Genomic DNA, 25,715 nt, shown 5'->3' with positions numbered 1-25,715 from the left:
AGAAGAAGAACGAGCGGGATCGAGACGTGGCTATTGACAGACCACCATTTCCAGAAGCTGGTAAATATCACTGGGAGCCCATCCTTACAGACACAGCAGCAACAAGTATGGAGACGCCGGCGTCATTACCGACCACGAAAGGATGGCATTCTCAAAGAATCCAACCAGAAGATTTCTGTAGAATCCTGGGGCCTCGGCATATTATTCTTGTTGGAGACTTGATTCACTGGCAACTTCATGATTCCATCATGTATAACATGTTCGATACGCCACAAGCATGCTACGGTGACATGGCTTGTCATCTAGGAGTAGGACATCCACTCTGTCCTCCACCGAACGATGTCCGTCTCAAGTTTGTCCGAAACGATTTACTCTCGCCAACGCGCCCTCGAAAGAGCAGGCTGAACGAAACGAAAAGCCAGGATCCAGTAGAGATGCCATGGTTGAGAGACATGAAACTAAAGGACACAGTCATTCTAGGCGCACCACATCAGGCGGTCCAAGATAAAAGGTTCCGAAGGCGTTTAATTGATGCTGTAGTAAAGATCCGTAAGACACGGCCAGGTGCCTTGATCATTTATCGGAACAACCCTGTAGGGCACCCAGACTGTCCATCCAAAGCCAATGACTTTAACCGCCATCGTTATCAATTAAGGCAGCAACAGCTACAGCAACCGCAGCAGACAGACAAGGATCCTCACCAAATACCTCCTCGGGTGAGCGAAAAGGACAAAGACACTCATCAAGTTCAACAAGAAAAAGAGCGAAAGAAACGGAAACGACGAAAGCAGCGAAAACAGCGAAAACAGCGAAAGCAACGGAAATCCAAGAGGCTGCCACTTTACCTAGCGCATAAAGGGACTACGTTCTCTGCACCAGCAGAACCATTTGACCATGGCATCCCTATTGCAGAGATGCTAGGCTACCCGTTAGACTGGGGCCATTATGACCGTCAGAATCAAATCGCTAAAGCAATTATTGAAGCTAGTGGTGGGGTATATTGGAATGTAGCGACTATGACTAATATGCGTCCTGATGGACATGTCGGCGGGCAAGATTGTCTCAGCTATAAGAGACCTGGCCCGACGGATGAATGGGCTGTATCGCTTTACAACCTTTTCAAAGCTATTGAGCTAGTAGAGCAGGAATATGAATAGTCATTTCATTATTACTATATAGCGAGTAACGGCACCTTTCTAAGCATATACCTTAATCAGCAGCTATTTAGCATCCAATACAATCACTTTTTTTTTTATTTTATTGGAGTGCCAGATCATGTTCGATGTTTTTTTTTTTTTTTTTTTTTTTTTTTACATATACGCTATATAACTATAAGAATGACTTTCCAGGCAATCCAAAATTTACATAATGATTTGGTGGTGGTGTATTGGCCCTGTAATTTCCGAGAGTAAAATCAATTTACTTCAGGTAGGAAGGGGTGTAGGCGAGCTCCAACTTGATGCCATCGGGATCAGTGAAGAAAACACTAGCGATAAGTGGGATCAATAAAGTCAGATTTGATAAAATCAAGTTATTCGAAATTAACATTGCCACTTACGCATAGTAACCCTCCCCGTATTGAGGGTACAAGGCTGGCTTATCAAGGATGACACTGCCACTCATCTCCTTGTTTGCCTCTTGAAACTGCACAACCTTATTGTAAAGCTCATCGATTTGCTCATGAGTCTCGGTGTTGAAAGCAAGGTGATGCAGGCCAGGGTTAGATTTATGATGAGGAGTCTTGTTCCCAGGCGAGATACAGATACCTTTTTTTTTTTGTACCAAAAGGATAGCGTGAGAAAAATGAAAAAAAAAAAAAAAAAAACATCATTTCTTGTCATCAAATGTAGTTGCGCGATTCGTCTTTCTATTTTTCTTCTTCTGCTTACATTCACCAGTTTGAAGAGCCCACATGGTAAAGTAGGGATGTTCAGTAATCAATTTATAACCCAGGAGATCGACCAAAAGGAAAGAATAGAACTTCTTGCCCTGCTCATAGTCCGAGACGGACAGGGAGATGTGACTAAGGGTTCCGAGCTTTGCCATGTTGTGCTTTTTTATAATTGAAAGAGGGTTCTTGGGAAGAGTTAACGAGTGGAAGGCAAAGTGAGAGATGATGGGAAGTGAATTGACGAAAAGAAAAAAAAAAAAAAAAAAAAAAAAAAAAAAAGAGGAGGAGAGATATTTATGCGCAATTGAGAAAGTGAGGCGCATGTTTACCGAAGCAACAGACGTCTGCGCAGATGATTGATTATAACATCAGTTTTATTCGGGTGTCGCGAAAATTTGGTGGCAACATACGACGAATGATTCAGTAAGAAGGCGTTGAACAACAGCTCTTTGGTTGTTTCACAAATAGGTCAAAACAAAAGCGCGCCGCTTAATTTAATCTGAGCAAATAAACACAATCCACATTGCATACCAACTGTTGTTCATGTTCATCTAACATGCTTCGCCATCAAAAAAAAAAAAAAAAAAAAAAAAAAAAAACGATAGCTTCTCTTTCATTTCTTCTTCCTACTCAACTGTTCGATGCATTTATCTGTTTTTCTTCAGTTTTGGTGTCTGGCTTTGGTCGTTGTCATTTTTTAACTTTGGGCTACCTGATGTATATTTCTTAGTTGCGAATTGCTTAATAAACGCTTAAAACATTTGAAGAACCAAAACAAGTTTAACGTGTTAAGGACCACGCTTGCAGTAGAATAATATGGTCCTTCGTATCGAGGGGCAAGTTTGTCCGCTCTAATTGGATCCAGAGTCATGACTTTGGCATCATCGGGGAATTCATTATGCAGTACAGCAGCATTGAAGCGCTTAATCATTTTTAATTGAGTTGCTTTGGCTTTCTTGCGAACAGCAGGGAATACGACTTCTGTCATATATTTGAGTGTTTCTAGAAGCTCTTCAGGGTTCATTAGTACCCCTTTGTCATTAGTATAATTGCTGAAACTATTGGCTTTTCTGGCAAAGAATAGAGCTTGGAGAGGAATTATGCAGATGGACAATCCTGGTGTTCATAGATAGTTGAATAAAAGGGATGTGTCTGTCCCAGAATTTAGTACGATCTTTAGCCATATCATGTTACACGTGGATTTAGCATGATTTTCTGCTACACCATTTCCTCTAGGATGATAAGGTGTTATTAATCGATGATCGATATGCATCTGAGTAGTCATGATGCGAAGAACTTCATTTGTGAATTCTTTTCCGTTATCAGATTGTAATACACATGGAAAACCGGCATCGGTGAATCGTTTGAATAATGCCTTAGCTACACTATAGGCTGATTTGTCAGGAATTGCATCCAATAAGACAAACCTCGTGCAGACATCTACGAGGACAAGAAGATACGAATTTTTATCTTCAGACTCGACGAATGGTCCTGCAAGATTTATTGCCATATGTTCACCTGGCAGCTGGGCATGAATTGCCTTCATAGGATGATATCCTTTTCTAGCGATATTCATTCGTTGACATTCACGACATCTCTTAATGAAGTCTGAGCAGTCCTCAGCAAGCTTTGGCCAAGTTTGTTCCTGATCATGGATTGACTTAACCATGGCATTTTGTACCAATATGACCCATCGCATGCACGCGATGTAGTATGTCATTCCTTTCTTTCTCGGGGACAATTGCCCTTAAAGTTTCTTTGTTTTGCAAGACATGCATGTATGCTATAGCGATATTCTCTTGTTCCTTTATAGCCTTCTGCTTGAGCAGGACAGCAGGTGGGAATAATCCGGATAGTGCATCGGGTAGGATATTCAATATTCCAGATCTGTAATGGACCGTGAAAGAATAGTTGAGGATAGTATCCTGCCAATTGGTCATCATTGCATTCAAATTTAACTGCGAATGGATATAGGTCAATGCATGATGATCTGAGTACAGATGAAAATGCCTGCCCCACAGGTAGTAGTGGAACTTATTCAAAGCAAATACTATTCCTAGTAACTCCTTTTTCGTGGCACTATATTTTCGTTCTCGTTCTTGAGGAGAGCGTGCCATGAAGGATATATAGTTAATTTTGTTAGGCTTTGAGACCCATTCTGGTAATTGATACAAGACTGCTCCAACGCCAACATCGGACGCATCTGTTGCAACATAAAAGGGTTTGCCAAAATCTGGAAATGACAATATCGGTGCATGAGTGAGTAGCCCTTTTACTCATGAGGGGACGAGGCACTCTGCCGATGATCAATTATGGTCTCCACTTCATATGTGTCAGTGTCTTCAAAGTCATCAAGTACGAGTTTCAGTTGAGATGGAGCATAGTGTCTGGCCAGAATTGTACCTGTACCATCCTTGAGTATATATGAACCATGAGAACTCTTGTTCACAGCAGTGTAAGATCCTTCATAGCGTGGGGTAAGTTTATTACCGCGGATCGGATCGAGAGTCATGACTTTTGCTCCGTCAGAGAATTCAGAAGTACCGTGGCATTGAAACGCTCAATCATTTTCTGCTGAGTTCGCTTAGACTTCCGTCGAATCGCGGGGAAGACTATTTCTGTCATGTATTTGAGCCTTTCAAGTAACTCTTCTTGACTCATTGGTTTGCCATCTTCATCAGTATAGTTGCTGAAGCCATTGGCTTTGCGTGCAAAAAATAGAGAAAAAGGAGAGGAGTTGTGGAGACTGACTATTCGAGTATTAGCACTTAGTTGGACAAACGGAGCATGATTATCCCATTGTTTGTTGTCATGTCTTATTTGTTTTCTAATCATCTGACATGCAGTTTTGACATGGTTTTCAGCAACACCATTGCCTCGGGGATGGTATGGAGTGATTAACCTATGTTCAATAAACATTCGTGAAGTAATGATACGTAGTAACTCATTGGCAAACTGTTGCCGTTATCGGACTGAATGATACGAGGAAAACCGATGTCTGTGAATTGCTTAAACAACACCGTAGCAATTGTAAGAGCAGATTTATCAGGTAGTGTATCAAGAAATACAAAGCGAGTACAAACGTCAACGATAATTAACAGATAAGAGTGATTCTTCTCTGATGTTGTGAAAGGGCCAGCTATATCGATAGCAACATGTTCTCCTGGTAATTGGGCATGAATGGCTTTCAGTGGGTGGTAACCCTTTTTTTGCAATATTCATACGTTGGCATGATTGACATCGTTTGATGAAATCAGTACAGTCTTTTGCTATATGCGGCCATGTTTTACCATCAGAATGGATAGATTTGACCATAGCATTGGTACCGATGTGGCCCATCGCATGAGCGCGATACATGACATCTCGCCGTTTCTCTTCGGGCACGATGTTTCGTAGATTGTCAGAATCTTGAGTAGCATGAATGTATGCTAACATAGGTTCACTATGCACATCTAATGCTTGTTGTCTTAAAGTCATGCGTGCTGGAAAAAGGCGTGATAAAGCGTCAGGTAAAACATTGAGCACTCCTGGTCGGTAATGCACCGTAAATGAATATCGTAGTAGTACGTCCTGCCAATTAGTCATCATAGCATTCATATCAGGTTGGGAGTGAATAAACATTAATGCACGATGATCCGTGTACAGATCAAAGTGTCTACCCCACAAATAATGGTGAAATTTGTTAAGGGCAAAAACGATGGCTAACAATTCTTTTTTCGTTGCACTGTATTTTCGTTCGCTTTGATGAAGCGATCTGGCCATGAAGGAAATATAATTTATATTTTTTTGGATAAGACATGCCACGAGGCAGTTGGTATAGTACCGCACCAATTCCGACATCAGAAGCATCAGTTGCCACATAGAATGGTAGATTAAAGTCAGAAAAGGATAAGACAGGTGCATGAGTAAGCAGACGTTTTAAGGCATTGAAAGATTGTAATTGGTCATTATTCAGTGTGAAAATATCTGTTCGACATCTCAGAGCATCCAAAGGCGCAGCAACTTCACTAATGAGTGGTATATATTCGCGGAAAAAGTTGAATGTGCCTAAGTACGATTGAATTTGTTTGGCAGTAGTTGGAGGCTCCCAATCATCGATATTTGCGAATTTAGTCAACACTTTTACCATGCAGGCCTATTATGAAGCCTAGCAATGAGATTTGCGTACTATAGAAATTACATTTACCGCTGTTGATGATCAACTTAGCATCGTTGAGCCGAGCGATCACAGTGCGTACATGTTCGGCATGTTCTTCTCTGTTCTTAGAAAAAATATCAATACCGTCAATGAAGATGTAAACGAAAGGAAGATCACCAAGAATGCGAGACATTCCTCGTTGAAATAGGCTGGACAATGGTTTCAGGCCAAAAGGTGCCTTCTTAAACATATATTGTTTACCCTGGTGCATAAATGCTGTTAAGGGCTGATCTGCCTGATTGATAGGCATGCGATGATATGCTTGCGACAGATCAATGGTTGTGAAAATTGCATGGCCAGCAAGACGAACAATAATATCATTGATAAGAGGTAAGGGAAATCATCGTCTGGGAGATATTTATTCAGTGGTCGGGATCAAGGCAAACCCGCCATAATAAATTTTTTTTTTTTTTTTTTTTTTTTGGTTCCTGTATCGTAAATCAATGCGCTGCACACAAAATGCAACCCTTGTCCTGTCTCAATTTGCTTCTACGCTTGGAACTCGTGCCTCAATAAAAAGGAAAGTTGTTGCATATTTCACAGTACACGTGTTACATAAAAATTAATATCTGTGCTCAAAAACGCGCCCCATGTGTAAATAGTAACAAGCGGGTGGGGGCGCAGTGCGAGCGTAGTGGGGACGTAGTAATTATACACGTTTGCACCATGGCTACTCTATGTATAAGGTGCAATGGAACCCAATCAATCACGGCCTTTACACTCAAGTATGTCTGATAAGACATATATAAACCAAACACAATTCTTGCTGAGAAGAATACTGACAGTAAGTTGATTCCGTTGATGAATTGGTAGATACTTCCTGTCATTCCTAATTTGTCCTATTGACAATAAACCATCCAGCAAACCAAATTTAAATAATAATACAGGGTGAGTGATGTCAATCATGAGAAATCGGGCTCATCATAAAACCAGTGGGTGTTGAGAAAGGGGCGACTTAGTTCAAACATCAGAAATATACTTCCATAGTACTGCAAGAAGGGCCTTTAAAAAAAAAAAACAGGACTCGCTTACTGCATGTTTAATTTTTTAAAAAAGGAGAGGCAGTTACTCTTTAGCTTTGGATACGTTGCAGGAAAAAGTGAACTGATGACCTCCGAGAGCCGTAGAATACGATGACAGACAAAGGCGGAAGCCAGGAATGTGAGTCAATAATTGCTGAGCATCCCTAAGCCAAGGGAATCAAAGGTGTCGCTAGTCATCGATGTGCGTATCTCCCTCAATTGGCTTCGTAGCTCTTTTTCGTGTTTTGGAAAAGTGGATGAAGAGAACAGTTCGGCGGGATAGAAATGGTGAAAAGAGCAGACCATATTTTGGAGTATGAAATCTCTTTTTTTTGTACACGCGTGAAACTTAATATATACTTCAATACCCTGAGAAAATATTCTGCTGATTTTCAACCACAAACTGCCTTTTTTTTTTTTTTTTTTTTTTTTTTTTTTGGAGAATGCTGCGTTTTACGAGCACGAGTCTTTTATTATCCTCATCTGTTACTTTTCGACTCCATTATCCTTCTCTATGCATCGTTCGAATACCCTATAATCTTGGTCAATTCTAAAAAGGAGAAGAAATGAATACATGAAAATTGTAAGTTTTGGTCCACCTTGAATGTATGAAAGGACATATTAAAATTTTTTCCACATACGTTCAAACTTGATGTTTTCAGTCAAGACAGTGGTCTTGGCCTCGTTATCCTTGTTGACGGGGATGGTGACAACACCATTAGCCTCAGTCCATCCTTGAGCCTTGATAAATTCTGACAAATCCTGATCCTTCAAGTGGACATATGTCTGCAAGCTCTGAAGCTCGATTGACTGGAAGGTCATAGCAACAGCATTCGCAATATCTACAGGCAATTTTTTGACAGATAGTGTATATAGTATATAACGGGTAAGCATATTCATATGGTTAATAAACCGAGTCCTTTGATAATGCAACCAAATGGAAACATTTCCTTAACAATACAACATACTGATGCGAATGGAATCCTCGAACCCAAGAACCTCAGCAGTCAACTCCTTATAAATGTCATCACCCTCGTATGTCTTCCAAAAATCCGCGAACCTGGCCTGTTCAAGTAGATCCTGGAGAGCAACAAGGCGGACAACTGGCTCCTCTGTGACCATCTGTTCATTCAGAAGGTACAAGCACAGGTTAAAGTCAGGGGCAGGGAGTGTTGTTAAGGCTTTGACCAAGATATTGTTGACGACTTGATCACTAATCAGGTGTGTGTTGAATTGATACCTACAAAATTGAGAAATTATAAGGTAAATTAGAATATCATCTCATGTATTTGTTATTCGAGTGGTTTGAGTGGCCAAAGTCCCATTCCACGATATATCACATAACCCTTTAGAGCATTAGTGTTGACTCCTGTTGTTGATGGTGATGGGCTACACATTCAATAATCAATGTTCTCCTCTAACGACTATATCTGCAAAATCCTCATGTTCCTGGGCAGAACCCTCATTTTGTAGAGAACGAGACGCATAGTAACAGATTTCCAATGAAATTCTATCCTAGCTTTAAGGATGTAACCTCAAAGCCACTCAATATAGTCCTCTCCAGGCTGATTTCCTTACAACTTGAGAATGGCAAGGTTAGCCATTGTGTCGCACTCCTTATTGGTGCACTGAGCAGCAAGATACTCCTCGAGGATAGAAACATTGTCGGGGTTGTATCTGTCGACTCCATCAATGAGAGATTGGATGACCTCTGGACGGGAAGAAGGAGTGTTGGAGACACGGGTCATGATGAACGATGATGGTTACGTTGAGGACAATCAAAGGATGGAGTAAAAGAAAATCCAATGTTTGTTCTGCTGCTTTCAATTGAATCGATCGCTCACACACTCTCTTCACTCTGCGCACAAACGTGGGTGGCTCCTATCTCAAAAAATCAAAACAAAGCACACATCGTTGCATTTAAGGGGCTGAGACCAGGACATTTCCTCGTGCCTGTCTAATAATACTTGGTTGATACATGGGTAAGATGTGCTGTAACTAAAAAAAAAAAATTGAATAATCAAATAACTATCTGCCATATTCATGGGTGAGTGTGAGAGCAGCTACTTTTTAATACGAGACATATTCAACAGCTCAAGCTGTATTACTGTAGATATCAAGCCAGAGGAAAATAGGAATAGAGTTGCTTTATTTTGTAATGGTTGGGTTACATGAAACTGGACACTCCACTAGATTCTGTGGACTATAATGTTTTCCATGTTTAGTGCTTCTCCTCTTTCTTGCCAGTGACTATATTTATAAAATGAAAAAGAAAGAAGTCAGGATCTGCTAATGTCTCTGTAGAGCAAAGGCCGTGATAATAATCATTGAAGGATCAATAAAGAAAGAGAGTAAATTCAAATATACTTCTTTCACTTACAATGAGGATTGCGGGGGTCGTTCTTGAACTGATCGCCTGTTAAGAACGTTTATGGAAGGATAAGACGTTAAAAAGAGGTTAAATTCAACATAGGTTACAAGATTTAGCGACTGGAAAACCAGCGTACTAAACAATAACATCCACATCAAATAATGTCTACATAGAGTAGAAGCTTTGTATCAGGTAATGTCAAAAGCCAATCCCATCTCTGATGTTGCTTATTGCACACTTTTATAAGTGCTACTGACTATTGCAATAAACACGTACTCTTCAACATAGATTCCTGAGCATTGTTGATGAGATAGAAAGTAATGGCGCCTCCAACGAGGAAAGGGGCCATGGGGCGAAGGAAGGGAGTGGACCAGGCGCGCATTTTGTAATTTAGTCAGGAGAGTGTGGATGAGAAAAGGATCCATTTCGTCTTGATCATTTTGTATTGAGTATGCTCTCACGTGATTTAAGAAAGGCTGATGATGCGCTTCTAAGCAAAATAAAGGTGTTGTTTTCCACGGATTTGAATTGGCAAACGAGAAGCGGTACACTTTCTCACTGGACATAGCATGTCGTGTTCCTGTCGCTGCTCCTTTAGATAGATTTATTGTTAGCATATCTTTGTTGTAGCAAGGGTATGCTGGATTCCCATAATGAGAGAAGGTCTAAATGGAGTTGAGGGCTGTGTTGAATTATTTCGAGGCGGTGTTTCCTCGACGGGACTTGAGAGCAAGCGAGGCAGCGATACTCGATGTAGATATTGTTTGTCATTTAGGTGTTAATAGAACACATCACTTAATATCTACTTTTCATTGTTCGAACATACACAACACTCTCATACATCACCTCTTTTCATAACCCGGTATGAATGATAGGCGCTAGCCATTACTATAATTCAAGACCTAATTTTACAAGATTGGGCCTACGTTTAGGTGTTTAATGGCCTTTGTTTACCCATTATTAACGATTTGTAAATTCCATTGATAGCTATTTATTCGGAGATCTTTTGCATTTTCAAGTAGAAACAAGACAAGAACTGATATGATCTGTTGCCAAATCTTTGTCTAGGCGCGTCTTCTCAAAACATCCTCAATATGGAAACTTATTGGTTTTTTAGCCGCACCACACGCTCTAACAATATATTTTACATCGTCCCGGGAGCTACCAGGCATTTCGATGCAGTTTTGGGCTTCATTATTGTTATTATTGTTGGCGAGGAAATATTTTTTTTAGTCACCCTGAACCGCATGTGTCGTGTACATTAGGGTTCTCATGGCCATCATTTTAGAGGCAAATATTTGTATATTTGTACATGTACACAGGCGACTGTTCGGACTCATATGGTATTGTATAAACACCTGAACACTACCACATGTCGTTGACTACTCTACGTCCCTTAAACAATATTCCTAGCATACATCTGAACTTTTGCAAGGGATGTGCCAATGCTTCGACAAACATGTAACATTTAATGGCTACATCACAGCCCTTGGATTATGGAAGCGCTGAAAGTATGCGGAAAACGGGAACCATTTGTGTTTTTACTAGCAACAAGCGTGGTTTCAAAAAAGTTTGCCTCCAAGGAACAAATCCTATATCCTTCATTGCTCAAAAGAGACAATCCTGTCTTTTCTGCACCCCAAAAGCTCGCCATAATCCTATTGAAGCGTTCAGAGGCATTATTTGCCTCATAGTTTGAGGATTAGCAGACTTTCAGTCAAGTTTTATTGTTTTGAACAACACAGTAAATCCTGTCCATTCGAAGTTAGTCCCTTTGGATGGCAGCTATTCAGGGGATGCTAATCAATTCCGCAGATTTGGAAAACCAACAAGCATCGAACAGTCGCCACACAATTAAAGAGAAAATGGCAAACCAACATGCCATATCAAAATATTGAAGTCCAATATTATTGAAGTCCCTCCCTCGTTTTGTTGCACGAAATGAAATTATCTGGGGCGTCATGTCCCCATGTCTTTTTTTGTTCCCCTGACACTGAAAAGCTTCGGCGTTTCACTCATTGTCACTTGTTATTGTTCTTTTTTTTCTTCTTCTGGTGCCGCCCCCTGAATAAACCCCAATACCGCGCAGCAGGCTTTCCTTTCATTAAACTCCACCTCCTTTTTCCTCCCTTCTTCCTCCAAAAAGAACCTCAAACAGCTCAATTGTGACCCACCTACTGGTTGGTCTTGCAAAAAGGAGCTTGGGACGACTATTCATATTCCTCACTTCAGCGACTTCTTTGCTGGATTAGAATTGCTTTGGACAACAGCAAGAAAGAGCAATTAGACTCTCTTCACCGTCACTGTTATTTTATTACTTCTAAATCTGCTGCATTATTGGTACTACTCGCCATAACAGCAAAATGCATTCCAGAAATCGCGAAAACATGTCCTTGGAGAGCTCTGAGTCATCTACTTTTATTAACAATTCTATTCCAGACACTACTACTAAATGCCCTCGAAAACAATCTACCGAGAGTATTGTCCGAAGTCGACGAGAGGTCACAGCACTCGATGGGCTGATGTTTGAATCAGCCGAAACAAGATCTTCACTAGACGATGCTTCGCCAACTGATGCCATTGAACAGGCAAAGGTACAGAGCCCCATTCACTTTGTCCAATGTCGTTATTGTTGTGGATCTTATTGTCAATGTGCACTTCTCCACATGCTGCTGCAATGCATTTATCACATTGTGGAGAGAGAGAAGGAGACATAAAAACAAGGAAAGTGGAAAGTATCACGATCGAATGCAGCGCCTCTCTCTTTTTTTTTTTCTTTTTCAGTGAGCAAGTAAAGATGCATTCAGCCCAACCAAACATGATACACAATCACCTTATCCTGAGGGGCGAGCTGGCTTATAATGGAGGCCTTCACATCGTGGAGAAGAGCCCGGCTGGACTGAAAAGGGCTGGACAAACAATAGGTTCAATAGACAGATATCGCCTTGAGATACACAGTAGTGATTGAGCAACATTTTTTTTTGGAAATGTGTGTGATATTAACGCTCTCTTCTTCGCTCGCTCTTTCTCTCTCTCTCTCTCTCCATCTTTCCTTCATTTCCCTTCTCCTTCTCGTTGATTCTTTCTTCTTTTTCTGCTTCTCACTTCCTTTTTCCGCTTCTCACTTCCCCTTTCTGCTTCTCACTTCTAATTTTTTCTATTTCTCTGTCCCCCCTCTATTTTCTCTTGTGGCGACCAAGTTGTCTGGAACCGATTTCATAAGCAGCAATATACAAATGGACAGAATGGGACCATTCTCAGCTGGGTTTACCAGCCACACATCCAGCGATAAGAGAGAAGCCGCCTTGGAGATAGCAACAAACATTTACAAAACAGTGACAAATACAGACTCAGAAAACAATGATGCATCACCAAAGACTACATCAACCCCTCTTTCTTCATCCTCTTCTACATCTTCCTCCTCGTCATCCCCATCAATGTCTCCAGGCACACCTCCAGAGTCACCGGCGGGGGACCAACCGATATCCCCCCAGTTATATAGTCCGGACGACGGAATGATGCATGTCAGCCCACCTCAGAACAAACTTTCTCCGCCCTCTCTTGTCCACTCTTCTTCTCTTTCCGCCAAGAGACAGAGTATGTTTCTTCCAGATCATATTACAATCTCACAGGATGGTCCTGTCATTCAGTCACCATCGCTACAGCTATCTGGCTCCAGCGATGATCAGGAAGACATGAAAGAGGTTCAGATCGAGACTACAAATCCCTCGCATCTATTCTGGGTATGTTTGTAACTATGCTTTTCATCGAACTTTACGCTTGAATGCATGTGAGTGCTAATTTTTATATTTTTTATTTATTGATGTATTAGGTTCCTTTCCATCTTCATCCCGAGATCGCTCCAAACGAGTATAATAAATGGCTCTCAAAACATGGGGTGAATTCTCAGAACGCTGACGGGGTCATGTCCCCAAGGAAAAAATCGGTTACACGGAGAAAGTCTGTCTTGTCTGCACAATATAATCCTGAAGATGATCATGAGGATCACCCTCGCAAGCCAGCAAAGATTATAGAAGAAAAAGATAGCTCAGATTTCCTGTCTGGTGTATTTTCAGCGCCATTAGAGCAGATGGGTACTCCACCACTTAAGACTAAAGCTTCTTTGAGACGAAGCGTTAGTCTCTCAGTGTCTTCTCCTACAAGTATGTTTGTATCACCTCGCCACTCATTTCATCCCATCCAGCTATGCTCATCGATTGTCTGACCATCTATTATCTGTCATCTCTGATGTACAATAGGGGAGCATTTTTCGGTAGATGAAGTGGAAGAAGATCTTATGGCGGCCAAACGACCTGGTGGGCTTGAGCGAGGTGGACTGTCTCTTCTTCGACGAAGCGCAAGGACAAAGATTCGCAGGAATTCAACAGCATCTAATGATGCCAGAACTGATGTATCACGTCTAAGATATAATGTGGATCCAGACGGCGAATATACACCGGTATCATTGGTCGATCCTGGTCCACAACCACGACCGTCCGTCGCTCTGCCGTCTACTGTCACCACTACCGCTACCGCTACAGCTATCAGTGCTACTGCCACTGCTACCAACATAAATGTATCATCTGAGGATTCCCAAAAGACACAACGAAACGGGGAGACGCAACCAGTGAAACGGTTTGTTTCTACTCTTAGAGACTCTTCGAAGCCTACGATCACAACTTATGTTGAACCGCACTTGCTGGAACAACAGCGCAGAGATAATGAAGAAACGAATAGAAATGAGGGTAGCATATCATCTTTCAAAGTTGGCGTACCAGGGCAGCTGGAGAACTCCGCATCAACACGAATTTTATCTGAAACAAGCGACCATCAACGCATAGAAACAACCGAGAACTTTACTATTAGCTATCCTATACCACCGCCTGTGAAATTGACTCAAAACTTGTTACAACAGTCTACGTCTCAACAACCGCCATCTGGTAAAGCTCCATTATCACCGCAGCTTCCACAACTTTCAATCAAACAAAAACAAGTAGGGCATACAGGCACTCTTGTCCATGGCAAGAAGCCTTCCACATGGTCGTGGTTATGGGGCAAAGAGAAAGGTGATAAATCAATTGAGAATACCAGTTCTGGAGCCGGTGTCTCGCTCCCATTATCTGCCAAATCCAACAATACGCCATCATCACAAGTGTCCAGCACCGATATCAATACCCAGGCATTCACCTCAAACGAGGTTGCAGTCAAAAAACAGTCTACTCTTTCGATGCTCTTTTCACGAAATGGCAAGTCAACGTCATCTAAAGCTCAGATAACAACGGTAGAGAACACACAGATGATTTCGACTAATGGGCAATCCAGACAATCCATTATATCTGAGAGACCCAAGTACAGTAATTATAACCGACTACCTATTCATATCGAACGCGCCATTTACCGCCTGTCGCACGTAAAGTTAGCCAACCCTCGGAGACCTCTTCATGAGCAAGTATTGATTTCCAACATGATGTTTTGGTATCTTGGTGTGATTCAGCAGCAGCAACTTCTGCAACAGCAACAAGAACAACAACAGCAGCAAATGTTGTTGCAACAGGCTCAAAGGCAAATAGAGAATAATAAAGGATTTGAATCAAAAGAAGATGGCAAAGAAAAATCAAAATCGAAACCCAAAAAGAGGAAGAGCCAGAAAAAGAAAAGTCAACAGCAAAAGCAGCAGCAACACCACCATAGCAATCCGAATACCAATCATATCACGCCGCCTCGTCAACAGGGTTCCAGCTTATCGGCGACTAACCAGAGCGGCTCATATAGTAATTCTAATGAAGAGAACCAGATCGTGGAGCCAGAAATCGATATACCTTTGCGGCAACATCCCCAAAAACCACAGATTGGCTCCCAATCTGACACTCTCTCGACGCTCTCGATAAAATCTGCTCCCCAGATTACTCAAGAAGACGAAGAGGATGACAATGTACCTCTGGCACACTATCAAAATATGCCGCGCCAGGCTGTCTCAGTGTCTTAATTGCTAAATGTTCAAAATAAAATGGTATTATGCCCCTTAAAATTTAGAGAAAGAAATTCCTGCGTAAAAACGTGTGTGGTCCAGCGGATATTTGATTCCCTCTTTCATTTCAAAATGGTAGCTATAATGCGTTACTGCTTATCCAATCAGAGTGCATGGATCAAACCACAATTATGGATGCGACACCCATCGGTTATCAAGTTTTACAACCATCCATCGATTGATCAATACACAGGGCTACATGTCAAAAAAGAATGAAAACCCCATCTGTCTATCCCGCTGAAATTATTATATTAGCAATCTCAAAAAAAAAAAAAAAAAAAAAAAAAAAAAAAACGCTTGGAGCTTTTCGGAACAACATACACGATCTTGATTGGAAGTTTTGAAAAGAAGAATCTAGTTGAATGTATATACATCTCACATAAACATCAACGGAACACATTAGACCAAGTTGGAGGACTGGAGACAGAAATGAACAACCGATTATTGATGTCTTGAGGAGCGTTAAATCTAACTCTGGCATTTCTATTTATGCCTTTTTCTGATCTAGGCTCGTGGACCCAAAAAGCACTTGAAGCGCCTCAATGCTCCCAAGCACTGGATGCTTGACAAGCTTACCGGCACTTATGTATGTGAACACTCAGGACGCGATTTTGATGTCTTTTCCTTTTCATTGTGAAGCATAGTCGACTACACGGATGCACCATTTCTTTCAGCAATTGTAACCATACCTCAACAGCTTTCAAAGTTTATCAGCTTTTTTCTTTTATTTTTTTTCAGCCATCACTATCAACTAAGGACGTTTTTACTGGATTCAGAAAAGCCTCGTACTGTCTTTTTCGCTACTATACAATATCATATGTGACAGAAAATTATATTACAATAATGTATTCTTTCAACTATACAGCACTACAGATATTCCTTCGACTAGCTCTAAAGACTCTCAACAACTACATCTTTTCATGAAATGACTTAAACGACAGGATTGAGGGAGACATCGAAAACTACTGTGCCTTGGATGCAATGCAACGTCGCCACTTGTTCAACTTCACTGTCAGAGCCCATCGCAGAGATACTTCACCTATTAGCTTCTGCAATATTCTGTCGTTGAATTACACTACATTGATACTGATATATTTTTCTTTTTCATGGTCACATTATATTTTCGGAAACCTGGAAAAAATGTAGGCCCCCAGACCCTCCGCTGGTCCCCATAAGCTCCGTGAGTGCTTACCTCTCGTCATCTTGTTGCGCAACCGCCTGAAGTACGCCCTCAATGGCAAAGAGGTTCTGTCAATCCTTATGCAGCGTCTTGTCAAGGTCGATGGCAAGGTCCGCACCGACACTACCTTCCCTGCTGGTTTCATGGATGTCATCACCATCGAGAAGACTGGCGAGAACTTCCGTCTTGTCTATGATACCAAGGGACGTTTCACTGTCCACCGTATCACTGCTGAGGAAGCCAAGTACAAGTTGTGCAAGGTCAAGAAGGTCCAACTCGGTGCCAAAGGTATCCCCTTCGTCGTCACCCATGATGGCCGTACCCTCCGCTACCCTGATCCTTTGATCAAGGTCAACGACACTATCAAGCTCGATCTCGAGACTGGCAAGTTTAACGAGTTTGTCAAGTTCGAGGTCGGTAACGTTGCCATGGTCACTGGTGGTCGTAACACTGGTCGTGTCGGTGTCATCACCCACCGTGAGCGTCATATTGGAGGCTTCGATATTGTCCACATTAAGGATGTTTTGGACCGCCAGTTCGCCACCCGTGTTTCCAACGTCTTTGTCATTGGTCAGGGTAACAAGCCTTGGGTCTCACTCCCCAAGAACAAGGGTGTCAAACTCACCATTGCCGAGGAGCGTGACCGTCGCCGCGCTGCCACCAACTAAAATAAAGAAAAAGAAGGAATGCATAGCTGTCTACCATCCAAATAAAGGCAATTTGAGGATCTGCGACATAATGTACTTTTTATACTTGGATAAAAAGGCACTACGTAATAATTGTTTTCAATATCGTTTGAATATGCGATGGTGATTTTATTGTAAGACTGTAACCCATCGACTGAAGGGCCAGGATGCTTGTGGTGAAGGAAAAGGGGATGGGGAAAGGTTGGTCACCTGGATGTCCAATTGTGTTACATGCACTTTGACGTGCTCCTTTTTATGTGATCCTTAACTTTTTTGTTCTGGCACGGGACTCTTTTCATCTCACGTACAAAAGGCCTTTCTCTTTTTATAACATCCCATCCTCGCTTTTACACCGAACAGCTTCAACCTTTGCAACACTCGTCAGATTTACAATCGACCCAACTCCAACCCAAGTACATCCCAAACATTAAAAGCAACAATGTCCTCACCACGTAGAAGAATCGAGACAGACGTAATGAAGCTGTAAGTCTGCGTTATTCTCATTCACTTTTACTTATTTTTTTCTCCCCATTGTACCATATAACAAGAATGATTCTGACTCTTTTTTCTTTTCCTTTCCTTTCATGTACAGGTTGATGAGCGATTATGAAGTGACACTTGTCAATGACAATATGCAAGAGTTCTATGTTCGGTTTCATGGCCCCACAGATAGTAAGTTCTAGACTTTTTTTTTTTTTTTTTTTTTTTTTTTTTTAGTTCGATAACTAGAAGTGTTAGGGTGTTGGCAGTCTTTTATTTGTAGCTTTTCAGATGTAATAACTAGTGAGGTTTCTCTCTTTTATTTTCTACAGCCCCATTTGCAGGCGGTGTCTGGAAGATTCATGTAGAGCTACCAGATCAGTACCCATACAAATCACCATCAATCGGCTTCATGAACAAGATTTTCCACCCTAACATTGATGAAGTGTAAGTCTATAACAAAGGAAGAAAGAAAAACAAATCTCAGACCCTTGACCCCATATCATAATTCTTGTTCGTATTTTGTAATTGCAAAAAAAAAAGGAGAGAGGGGTGAAGGGTAAACCTAATATCTGCCTTTTTTTTTTCCTTTTTAATAGGAGTGGGTCAGTATGCTTGGATGTCATTAACCAGACATGGAGCCCAATGTTCGGTAAGACAAGAACATATGATGGTTTACGAGGACCCTACGAATGCATGAATCTACATCTAGTGAAGTAAAGTTTTCGAAAAACGTTGTCTTTTAACCATAAAGTAAATTTTCCGCAATTGCCAACAGATATGATCAACATCTTTGAGGTATTTTTGCCTCAGCTGCTCCGCTACCCTAACCCTACTGACCCTCTCAATGGCGAGGCCGCCGCCATGTTGATGCGCGAGCCAGCAGGATATGAAAACAAGGTCAAAGGTACTGACATACATGTTCTTAACTTTTTTTTTTTTTTTTTTTTTTGCAGAAATCAACCATGATATTTTTAACATGATATTTAAACTACGTTTTGATCACAACTCTAGAATATGTTGCAATCCATGCAACAAAGGAGGGAGCAGATGCGGCAACAGATGAAAGTTCATCGGACGATGACATGAGCACGATGGACTCATTTTCAGATGACGATGAGGCACCGGGTTTGGAACTCTAAGGGATCGATATTTTCAGGATCACAAGGCGAAGAGAAAAAAAGAAAACGAGATAATAAAAAATAAAAGGAGTCTGAGTACAGGTCTTGCCTATGGAGCAGCGACATCTTGGACCAATGAAGTGTGCTTGAAACTAAACAAAACGACGACCTTCATTCTAACTCTACCACTCACGGATCCTCTTTCTCCCCTCCCCCTTTTTTATTACGCAGTTTTCAACTAGAGAGCAGCAAAGGCAACATAATATCTCATTATTGGTGAAATAGTGAATAAATCCTTTGATCACAACTTTAGTGCAATAGAAACCAATAATGTTGAACAAGTATATTTTGGTCATCCATAAAATTGTCTTCTTACGATAAGAGATCTTCCACCTTTTTTTTCTTTTTTCTCCTTTTATTATTACCATGCTCTTGAAAGATGTCTTCCAAGTTTGCTATTGTTAATGGCTACAAGGCCTGGGTTCGAGGAAAAAAAAAAAAAAAAAAAAAAAAAAAAAAAATTGAGAAGCTTTTCATGAACACAAGAAAAGGAAGCCTAAGTATAATTTTATTTTACACAGTCCATTTAGCACCACCCTTGGAATCATGATGAGACTGGAAGTCAAATTGACCATCAATTGACGTTTGGCTTTTTAATGTGCGCCTATGAAACAAAAAAGAAAGTGAGAGCAGAGTACCAAAATAGGTGTTTAATGAATTATGTACCATATCTCAGGGTCGTATTAAATAAATTAAAATAAGACCATAAAGTCATAGAAAAAAGAACATTTGACCTACCCAATGCCCATGATTACATCGCGGTTGTCTGAAGATCGAGTCCATAATGCTATCCTAAAGAATCCCTTGCGGACTGATACCACTACTCCACATACTTCGTTTTCGTGCTCAAATGCCTCGCCAATACAGGCCAACATCTAATAGTGGGATATTGAAGATTAGATAGATCATGTTGGAGAAGCAGGCAAAAGCAGACACGTGTTAAAATATCATATATATGTAGACATGGGAAGTGTATTCATAATAATCCTAGATCAAATCAAAATACTGCAAAAAAAAAAAAAAAAAAAAAAAATACCGTATAGAGCCATATATTGTCGATTTCGGTTATGGTCTTATTACGTGGTAACTGAATGCTCCATTTTCCGCCATGCTTGTTGGCAGGATCCTCCCACATAGGTTTAATCCCATGTTTGAAAAGATGGTAATTAGAATTGATCGAGAGATCACATGCTTTCATGATATTGTTGTAAACACTATCACAAAACAGAGAAATAAAAACTCCTCGAAAGGTTAGCTTCAAGATAAGGAATTAGCCATCGCCAAGTAAGAAAAAAACCGAAGCTTTCTTTTTTTGTGCCGAATGGGGAAATATTTAGTGCTGGAAAACTCGATCCTAACTGTTACCAGTGCCCACAAAAGGTTCTTTTTTTTTATTGTGGAGAGATCAATGCGGAGGAATAGACGACAAAAGTTTCTACACCCGCTTTATATTGATCAATCAAAGCACTTTTTTCTTCCGTTTTTATACTTTTATTCCCCTGCTTCTTACCCCCAAAAGTCCTCGACGGTATCAAAGGTGATAAGCTCCTTAAGAGATTGTTCCCAGGTATTTTCATTTGACCTTTTCCCGGGATTATCGAACCAAAGAGTCCAGGAGTGGTGAAGAGGATGCTTTGCGTTGAAATTGACGGGATCGTTAAAGACGGTGACGTATTTATCATCAGAACCAGTGGTAGGTACTGTAAGGTTATTGTTCTGAGCCATGATGGGGAATAATATCACGTTGATATCAAAAAAATACTATGGGATATAAGAGCAAATACGGGATTACTAGTACGTAGAGATGAAGTATCGGATAGAGTAGCAAGTTGGGAGAAATGGTATGGTAGAGTAAGTCAAAGATTGAGGTAGAGCAACTGTTGAAAGAATGGCAATGCTTCGTTCGAGACGGGAGGAAGAAAAAGGATATGTATGTATGTACTAAAGTGAATATGTATTTGAATGAAGAAAAAAACAAAGAAAAGAGTGAAAATGATGGCTGCAAGGATGAAAAAGCCGTAGCAAGGAAGAGAGAAAAAAAAAAAGAAAAAAGAAAAGAAAAGGTGAATAAGGAACAAAAATGAACAAAATGAACTTGAAAAAAGCATGCAAGCATTAAAATAGGAAGCGAATCAAGAAAAAAAAAAAAAAAAAAAGGAAAAAGAAAATATTTGTGACTGTTGGCGTGACGTTGCGTATCTGTCCTTCGAAGCATGGACTTGAAATGAATGAATGTAGTTGATCCCTTCAAATCACATCCAGAATAAATTAAAAGGAAAAAAAGGATAGTGTTTCGTCCGTTTTATTATAATATACACACGCACATAAACGCATCTTCTCCTTTACAGCTCTTTACTGCTCACTCTCCATCTCTTTCTTCATCATCTCCTTCTCCATCTCTCTACATTCTATAGTCAATTGTTACTACTTAATCATTCTTGTACCCCTAACCCCATTTCTCTATCTGCTTCCCCCAAAGGTAATTGAATTTCTTCCCCTTTCCTCTCCCTTTTATTGCCAGATTCTCTAACCTCCTCTATCAATCAGTAATACAACACAATATCTTGTGGAGCCAACATTGTCATTCTGATCATCTGGTTCATACACAAATAAATAACGTTCATGACTTGTGGCTACGCGCAAGATCTGTATACGCCCAACACCATCATGCTCTATGCAGAATTGGAGCAACTGAAGCAAACTCAAACCTTCATACCAATTTACTTCCTGTCGTTGTTTAGACAAATATAAATAAAAAAGAAAAAAAGAAAGCCATTTTTTGCGTAACAAGCAATGAGTACTAAACCATCCGGACCTCAGTCGACTGAGGTGCGTGATGGCACCTCTCTCAATGCGGACACCGTCATCCGCTACTCAAGAGAATTCCTTTTAGAGTGTGCTAAAAGTCCCTTAGTCCAGCGACCTGAAGCCCTTCCGCCAACGAGCGTCTGGTTTGGGTATGACCTCTCTGGTTTTTTTTTTTTTTTTTTTTACTCTAAAAAGAAACAACGAACTCATGACACAATGAACTATCATGATTTGACTTACACTTTTGTTCCTGCACATTTCCTGTCTCGCCATCTTTATGCAATAGTGAGGCTTCCAAGGATGAGCCTGAAGCTAATAACAGTAATGGTCGCAAATCAACAAGGTACAGGATTCAATTCAAAAATAACAGATAGAAGCTGCTTCAAGGGGCTGGCTTGAAGAACATTGAATATCATTGGATCAAGGCCCCTCTTGATTGCTTTTCACTTATGAAACAACCATCCTAACTCTGATATTCTTCTCTCCTTTTGAATTAATGATGGGCCATTCATGGAATGGACACGGCATGATATGACATCTTTCATTAGCAAAACCACTCTACCAGGTATGACGATTAACTTTGAAAAAAAAAAAAAAAAAAAAAAAAAAAACAAAAATTGAAAATTCTACTAGATGATGCCATTCAATGCCCGAACCTTCTATGCAAAACCATACATTGGAAAAATTAACCAAACGTATTGGATTTATGATTTCGATCTACACATATAATTTCTAGATCGTATTATTCTTGGTCCTCCTAAAATGAGTTTTGCCTCTTCATCACTTGGAGGATTGAAAAGGTCTGAGGATGGTCTCTCTGGATTCAAAAAGACTTTGGATGTGAGTCTCGGATATGAACGGTGGTTACATGCACGAGGCCTTTTTTATGGTAGAGATACAGGACGCTGACATGCTCTGTTTCAATTTTATTACCTTTACACAGTCCTCAAGGGAAAATCGCACCCCACGTGGACCATCCAGTGCTCTGGAGCAAGGATTTGGACGTGAAACAATTGAAAAACTTGCCTCGCATAAAGTCCCGAAAGTTACTCCTAAAGACATCACTGGTTTGTTAAGTGGGATGGATAGGAGGCGGCCAGATCCTTTACGATCTAACAACACTTCCTTGGCAGGTACGAAGGCTTGAGTAGAGTTTGGACTGTGTCTAAGGTATTTTTGTTCTTTTTTATTATTAAGGTGACTTACCCATACTTTATATATTCTTAATCCAGGCGCAAGAACAGGCACCGGTTCGTCCTCCTCAAGGGTTAGCGGATTGTCGAGAATCTCAGGGCAGCCCTTGTCTACATCCGGCAATCCATTGGCGAACGTTAGTGGCAGTACCCTCGGTTTAGGTCTCGGGGCCAAAACTCATGTTCAGACTCAGACCCAACGCTCAGATGCGCCAGAGTGGATGAGCTACAATCCAGATTCAGAAAATGCTTCAAAAGAAGGAGAGAGCAACAGCGAGCCCCAGGTATTTGTGGATGACATCCAAGCATGGAAGGCCCGTATGAAGGAGCACGAAAGGCGTGAGAAAGAGAAGGAAGCATCAGTACAGAGTCAGCGCGATAGCAGGCAGGAGATCAAAGGACCCTCCAGAGCTGACACTAGCACATCATGGCGATCGAACCTGGCGTCTGCCCAGATAACTACACCCACTTCTTCCGAAAACATAAAGTCAGCTGAGATCAAGGGTCTTCCTGCTTTGGAAAAGCCACTTGGGAGGGCCTTACTATCAAATGAACCCATTCAGGATATTGACATGTTCTTCAGTCCAGGAGCGCTTGACCTTACTAAGACATTTGATTCCCCTTCCGCATTTGATAAATTCCTCACTCAGCATACTATCGCCATCTCATCAATGGAAGATCCATCACAGCAGAAGTCCACTCGTAAGGTAGATGGATCACGTTTTGCACGTTTCTTTACTGAAGACGAGCCTGAAACGCAGTCTGTAAAAGAATTAGAGCGCTCTAAGCTCATGTCTCCGCCTGCACCTGTGTCGGCGTCACATGAAATTCCGGGCAAGCAACTATCTCTGGATCAACTCTTCCAAGCACATGCGCCCACTTCTGCATCTACCGCATCTCCTCTTCCACCATCATTGAGACGAATGCCCTCAGAGGCAGAGATTCTGGAGTCATTGAAGGCTAATAAGTCATCCATCCCAGTCAAATCGGTTGAAAATAATGAACAATCTGAGGATGCTTTCGCGTTTAGTAAAATCATGGCCGCTCTTGCAAAGGTAAATGTTATATTTTGTTGAAGATTTGAAGCTTAAGCACCAGAGATAAAAGACGTATCTAATACATGCTATCGTTTTTTTTTTAAAAAAAAAATACATATATATATATATAACTAGCCACCGATCAGCAGCAGCGAAGATACCTTTGGTAGTTCAGGTTCCTCTAAGTCAGCAATCCCATCAGCCCACTATCTTCCAAGCAACGATATAGAATCTGCAGGAATAACCCCAACCCTTCATGACCCCTCCATCATTACATTCCAAACAAAGCCGCCAGCCTTGCTTGAAACTCTAAGAAGGCCATCCAGTGAGATTTCAGTATTACCCGTGTCATCTCAGGGTACGTCCTCCTCAGCACCATCAGAAGGCTCACAGATGCAAGGATCTGGTGCTGGCACATTACCCCCTACCACATCATCGGAACCTAGCCGTCCTACGTCTCGTCCTATACAAGTAGCATTTGGGGGAGGCATTCCTACTTCAGTCTACCGCCAACTGAGTGGTAAGACTGAAGGACAAAAGTCAGGCTCTCCCTTGATCCGCCCCCTGAGCTCTGTGAATGGCACGAACACAAATGGTGGTGCTAGCCCAGCACTCTCTTCACCTTCTGTGGGTAGCCCTCGTCAGGTAAACACACAAGCTGCTGCATCTTCGCAACTACAGTCACAATTACCTCAGGCTCAAGCCCAGCCTAATATGCAGCAACAACACTCACAGCCCCAATCTTCACAGCCTCAGCCCCAACCCCAGCCCCAGCCCCAGCAACAACAGCAGACACCACAATCGCAGCAACTCCCTAAAAACTTTGTATCATCCCCATTTAACCAGGGATCAGGACCTGTTCATCACTCACCTGTGCTGGATCCCCGAATGGGCGGAATGTATGGCAACGGCGCTCCATCTCCTATGGTAGGCCCAGGACATGCATTAGAGAATGAATCACCAAACTTCTACAATGGAATGCCAATGCAACGTCCTGGACAAGGCATGCCTCCACAGTTTGCCCAACAGATTCCCCCATTCAATCAGCAGCTACATGTAAGTGGACCTGGCGACTATATGTCTCCTCATCCATCACAATATGTTGGTATGCCACCCTTTGTTGGAGGCCCACCCATGCACCCTGGCATGTTCCCAATGAACCCTGTGGAAATGTTAATACGTGGCCCCACAGGACCTCCACCCCCTCGTCCAATACCCGGTATGGGACCTGGTCCAGGGCCCAGTCACTTTGTCCCCAACAATTTTGGTCACCCTATGGGCAACATTCCTCATCCTGGTAAAGTTTTGTTGCTCGTATGCATGAAGTTTCTTTCTTTCCCATCGTTGCTCTTTCTTCAGATCACTGATTTTTATTTTTGTTTTGTTTCTTCTGTATAAAATTTTCTGTTTAGGCATGGCAGGTGTCCCGATGAATCCCTCATTCTATCCGCCCCAAGTCTCGAAGCCAATGATGAATCGTGAGGAATTTGATCGCAGACATAGACAGTAATAAAAATGAGATGTTAGGATGACATGTCACGATCATAGCTACCTTTTACCCTCTCAAACATGTCCATGTTGGTTTGGAACCACTCTTTACTGGGCTGCGTGTGGTTGGCCTTTTATTATGATTATGATTA

The 25,715-nt window shown here is 41.4% G+C and overlaps 10 protein-coding genes across 10 annotated transcripts; 6 read left to right on the top strand and 4 right to left on the bottom strand.

The window, feature by feature from the left end:
• Positions 1-1,316: 1,316 nt before the first annotated feature.
• On the bottom strand, positions 1,317-2,124 carry BCR41DRAFT_385791 (Glyoxalase/Bleomycin resistance protein/Dihydroxybiphenyl dioxygenase). The gene is made up of 3 exons (XM_022027715.1): positions 1,890-2,124; positions 1,559-1,766; positions 1,317-1,486 (listed from the first exon to the last, which is right to left on the bottom strand). Exons 1-3 carry the CDS (start codon positions 2,044-2,046, stop codon positions 1,420-1,422), a joined length of 432 nt encoding a protein of 143 aa, XP_021882329.1. The 5' UTR covers positions 2,047-2,124; the 3' UTR covers positions 1,317-1,419.
• A 4,648-nt stretch (positions 2,125-6,772) lies between these two features.
• BCR41DRAFT_283131 (hypothetical protein) lies at positions 6,773-6,928 on the bottom strand (the record flags this gene model as incomplete). Its single annotated transcript, XM_022020249.1, has 1 exon — positions 6,773-6,928. A coding segment is annotated over one exon (156 nt), but the record flags the coding sequence as incomplete, so codon positions are not given.
• Positions 6,929-7,553: 625 nt separating this feature from the next.
• Positions 7,554-8,968, bottom strand: BCR41DRAFT_351648 (armadillo-type protein). The gene is made up of 4 exons (XM_022023831.1): positions 8,690-8,968; positions 8,080-8,351; positions 7,753-7,953; positions 7,554-7,661 (listed from the first exon to the last, which is right to left on the bottom strand). Exons 1-4 carry the CDS (start codon positions 8,857-8,859, stop codon positions 7,624-7,626), a joined length of 681 nt encoding a protein of 226 aa, XP_021882327.1. The 5' UTR covers positions 8,860-8,968; the 3' UTR covers positions 7,554-7,623.
• Positions 8,969-12,270: 3,302 nt separating this feature from the next.
• BCR41DRAFT_351642 (hypothetical protein) lies at positions 12,271-12,453 on the top strand (the record flags this gene model as incomplete). The annotated part of the gene is made up of 1 exon (XM_022023830.1): positions 12,271-12,453. A coding segment is annotated over exon 1 (167 nt), but the record flags the coding sequence as incomplete, so codon positions are not given.
• On the top strand, positions 12,335-13,964 carry BCR41DRAFT_39856 (hypothetical protein). Its single transcript, XM_022028974.1, has 3 exons — positions 12,335-13,225; positions 13,315-13,649; positions 13,742-13,964. Exons 1-3 carry the CDS (start codon positions 12,470-12,472, stop codon positions 13,761-13,763), a joined length of 1,113 nt encoding a protein of 370 aa, XP_021882325.1. The 5' UTR covers positions 12,335-12,469; the 3' UTR covers positions 13,764-13,964.
• Positions 13,736-15,505, top strand: BCR41DRAFT_39824 (hypothetical protein). Its single transcript, XM_022028948.1, has one exon. It carries the CDS (start codon positions 13,780-13,782, stop codon positions 15,466-15,468), a length of 1,689 nt encoding a protein of 562 aa, XP_021882324.1. The 5' UTR covers positions 13,736-13,779; the 3' UTR covers positions 15,469-15,505.
• Positions 15,506-15,565: 60 nt separating this feature from the next.
• Positions 15,566-17,459, top strand: BCR41DRAFT_39810 (40S ribosomal protein S4-A). Its single transcript, XM_022028935.1, has 3 exons — positions 15,566-15,585; positions 16,019-16,096; positions 16,657-17,459. Exons 1-3 carry the CDS (start codon positions 15,583-15,585, stop codon positions 17,356-17,358), a joined length of 783 nt encoding a protein of 260 aa, XP_021882323.1. The 5' UTR covers positions 15,566-15,582; the 3' UTR covers positions 17,359-17,459.
• Positions 17,460-17,687: 228 nt separating this feature from the next.
• On the top strand, positions 17,688-19,301 carry BCR41DRAFT_351638 (ubiquitin-conjugating enzyme E2 8). The gene is made up of 6 exons (XM_022023829.1): positions 17,688-17,859; positions 17,969-18,048; positions 18,189-18,303; positions 18,456-18,508; positions 18,635-18,763; positions 18,871-19,301. The coding sequence occupies exons 1-6, from the start codon at positions 17,816-17,818 to the stop codon at positions 18,996-18,998; spliced, it is 549 nt and encodes a 182-aa protein (XP_021882322.1). The 5' UTR covers positions 17,688-17,815; the 3' UTR covers positions 18,999-19,301.
• A 200-nt stretch (positions 19,302-19,501) lies between these two features.
• BCR41DRAFT_351636 (translation initiation factor eIF 4e-like domain-containing protein) lies at positions 19,502-21,081 on the bottom strand. Its single transcript, XM_022023828.1, has 4 exons — positions 20,548-21,081; positions 20,074-20,251; positions 19,776-19,912; positions 19,502-19,641 (listed from the first exon to the last, which is right to left on the bottom strand). Exons 1-4 carry the CDS (start codon positions 20,760-20,762, stop codon positions 19,551-19,553), a joined length of 621 nt encoding a protein of 206 aa, XP_021882321.1. The 5' UTR covers positions 20,763-21,081; the 3' UTR covers positions 19,502-19,550.
• Positions 21,082-21,830: 749 nt separating this feature from the next.
• On the top strand, positions 21,831-25,585 carry BCR41DRAFT_395293 (hypothetical protein; the record flags this gene model as incomplete). Its single annotated transcript, XM_022028717.1, has 8 exons — positions 21,831-21,994; positions 22,132-22,188; positions 22,394-22,410; positions 22,582-22,685; positions 22,789-22,978; positions 23,078-24,093; positions 24,211-25,372; positions 25,488-25,585. The coding sequence occupies 8 exons, from the start codon at positions 21,831-21,833 to the stop codon at positions 25,583-25,585; spliced, it is 2,808 nt and encodes a 935-aa protein (XP_021882320.1).
• Positions 25,586-25,715: the final 130 nt, after the last annotated feature.

Source organism: Lobosporangium transversale, assembly GCF_002105155.1.
Source record: "Lobosporangium transversale strain NRRL 3116 chromosome Unknown BCR41scaffold_14, whole genome shotgun sequence".
Taxonomy (NCBI): Eukaryota; Fungi; Mortierellomycota; class Mortierellomycetes; order Mortierellales; family Mortierellaceae; genus Lobosporangium; species Lobosporangium transversale.
The sequence above is the reverse complement of the archived record's forward strand: the minus strand, read 5'-3'. Positions and strand labels throughout refer to the sequence as shown.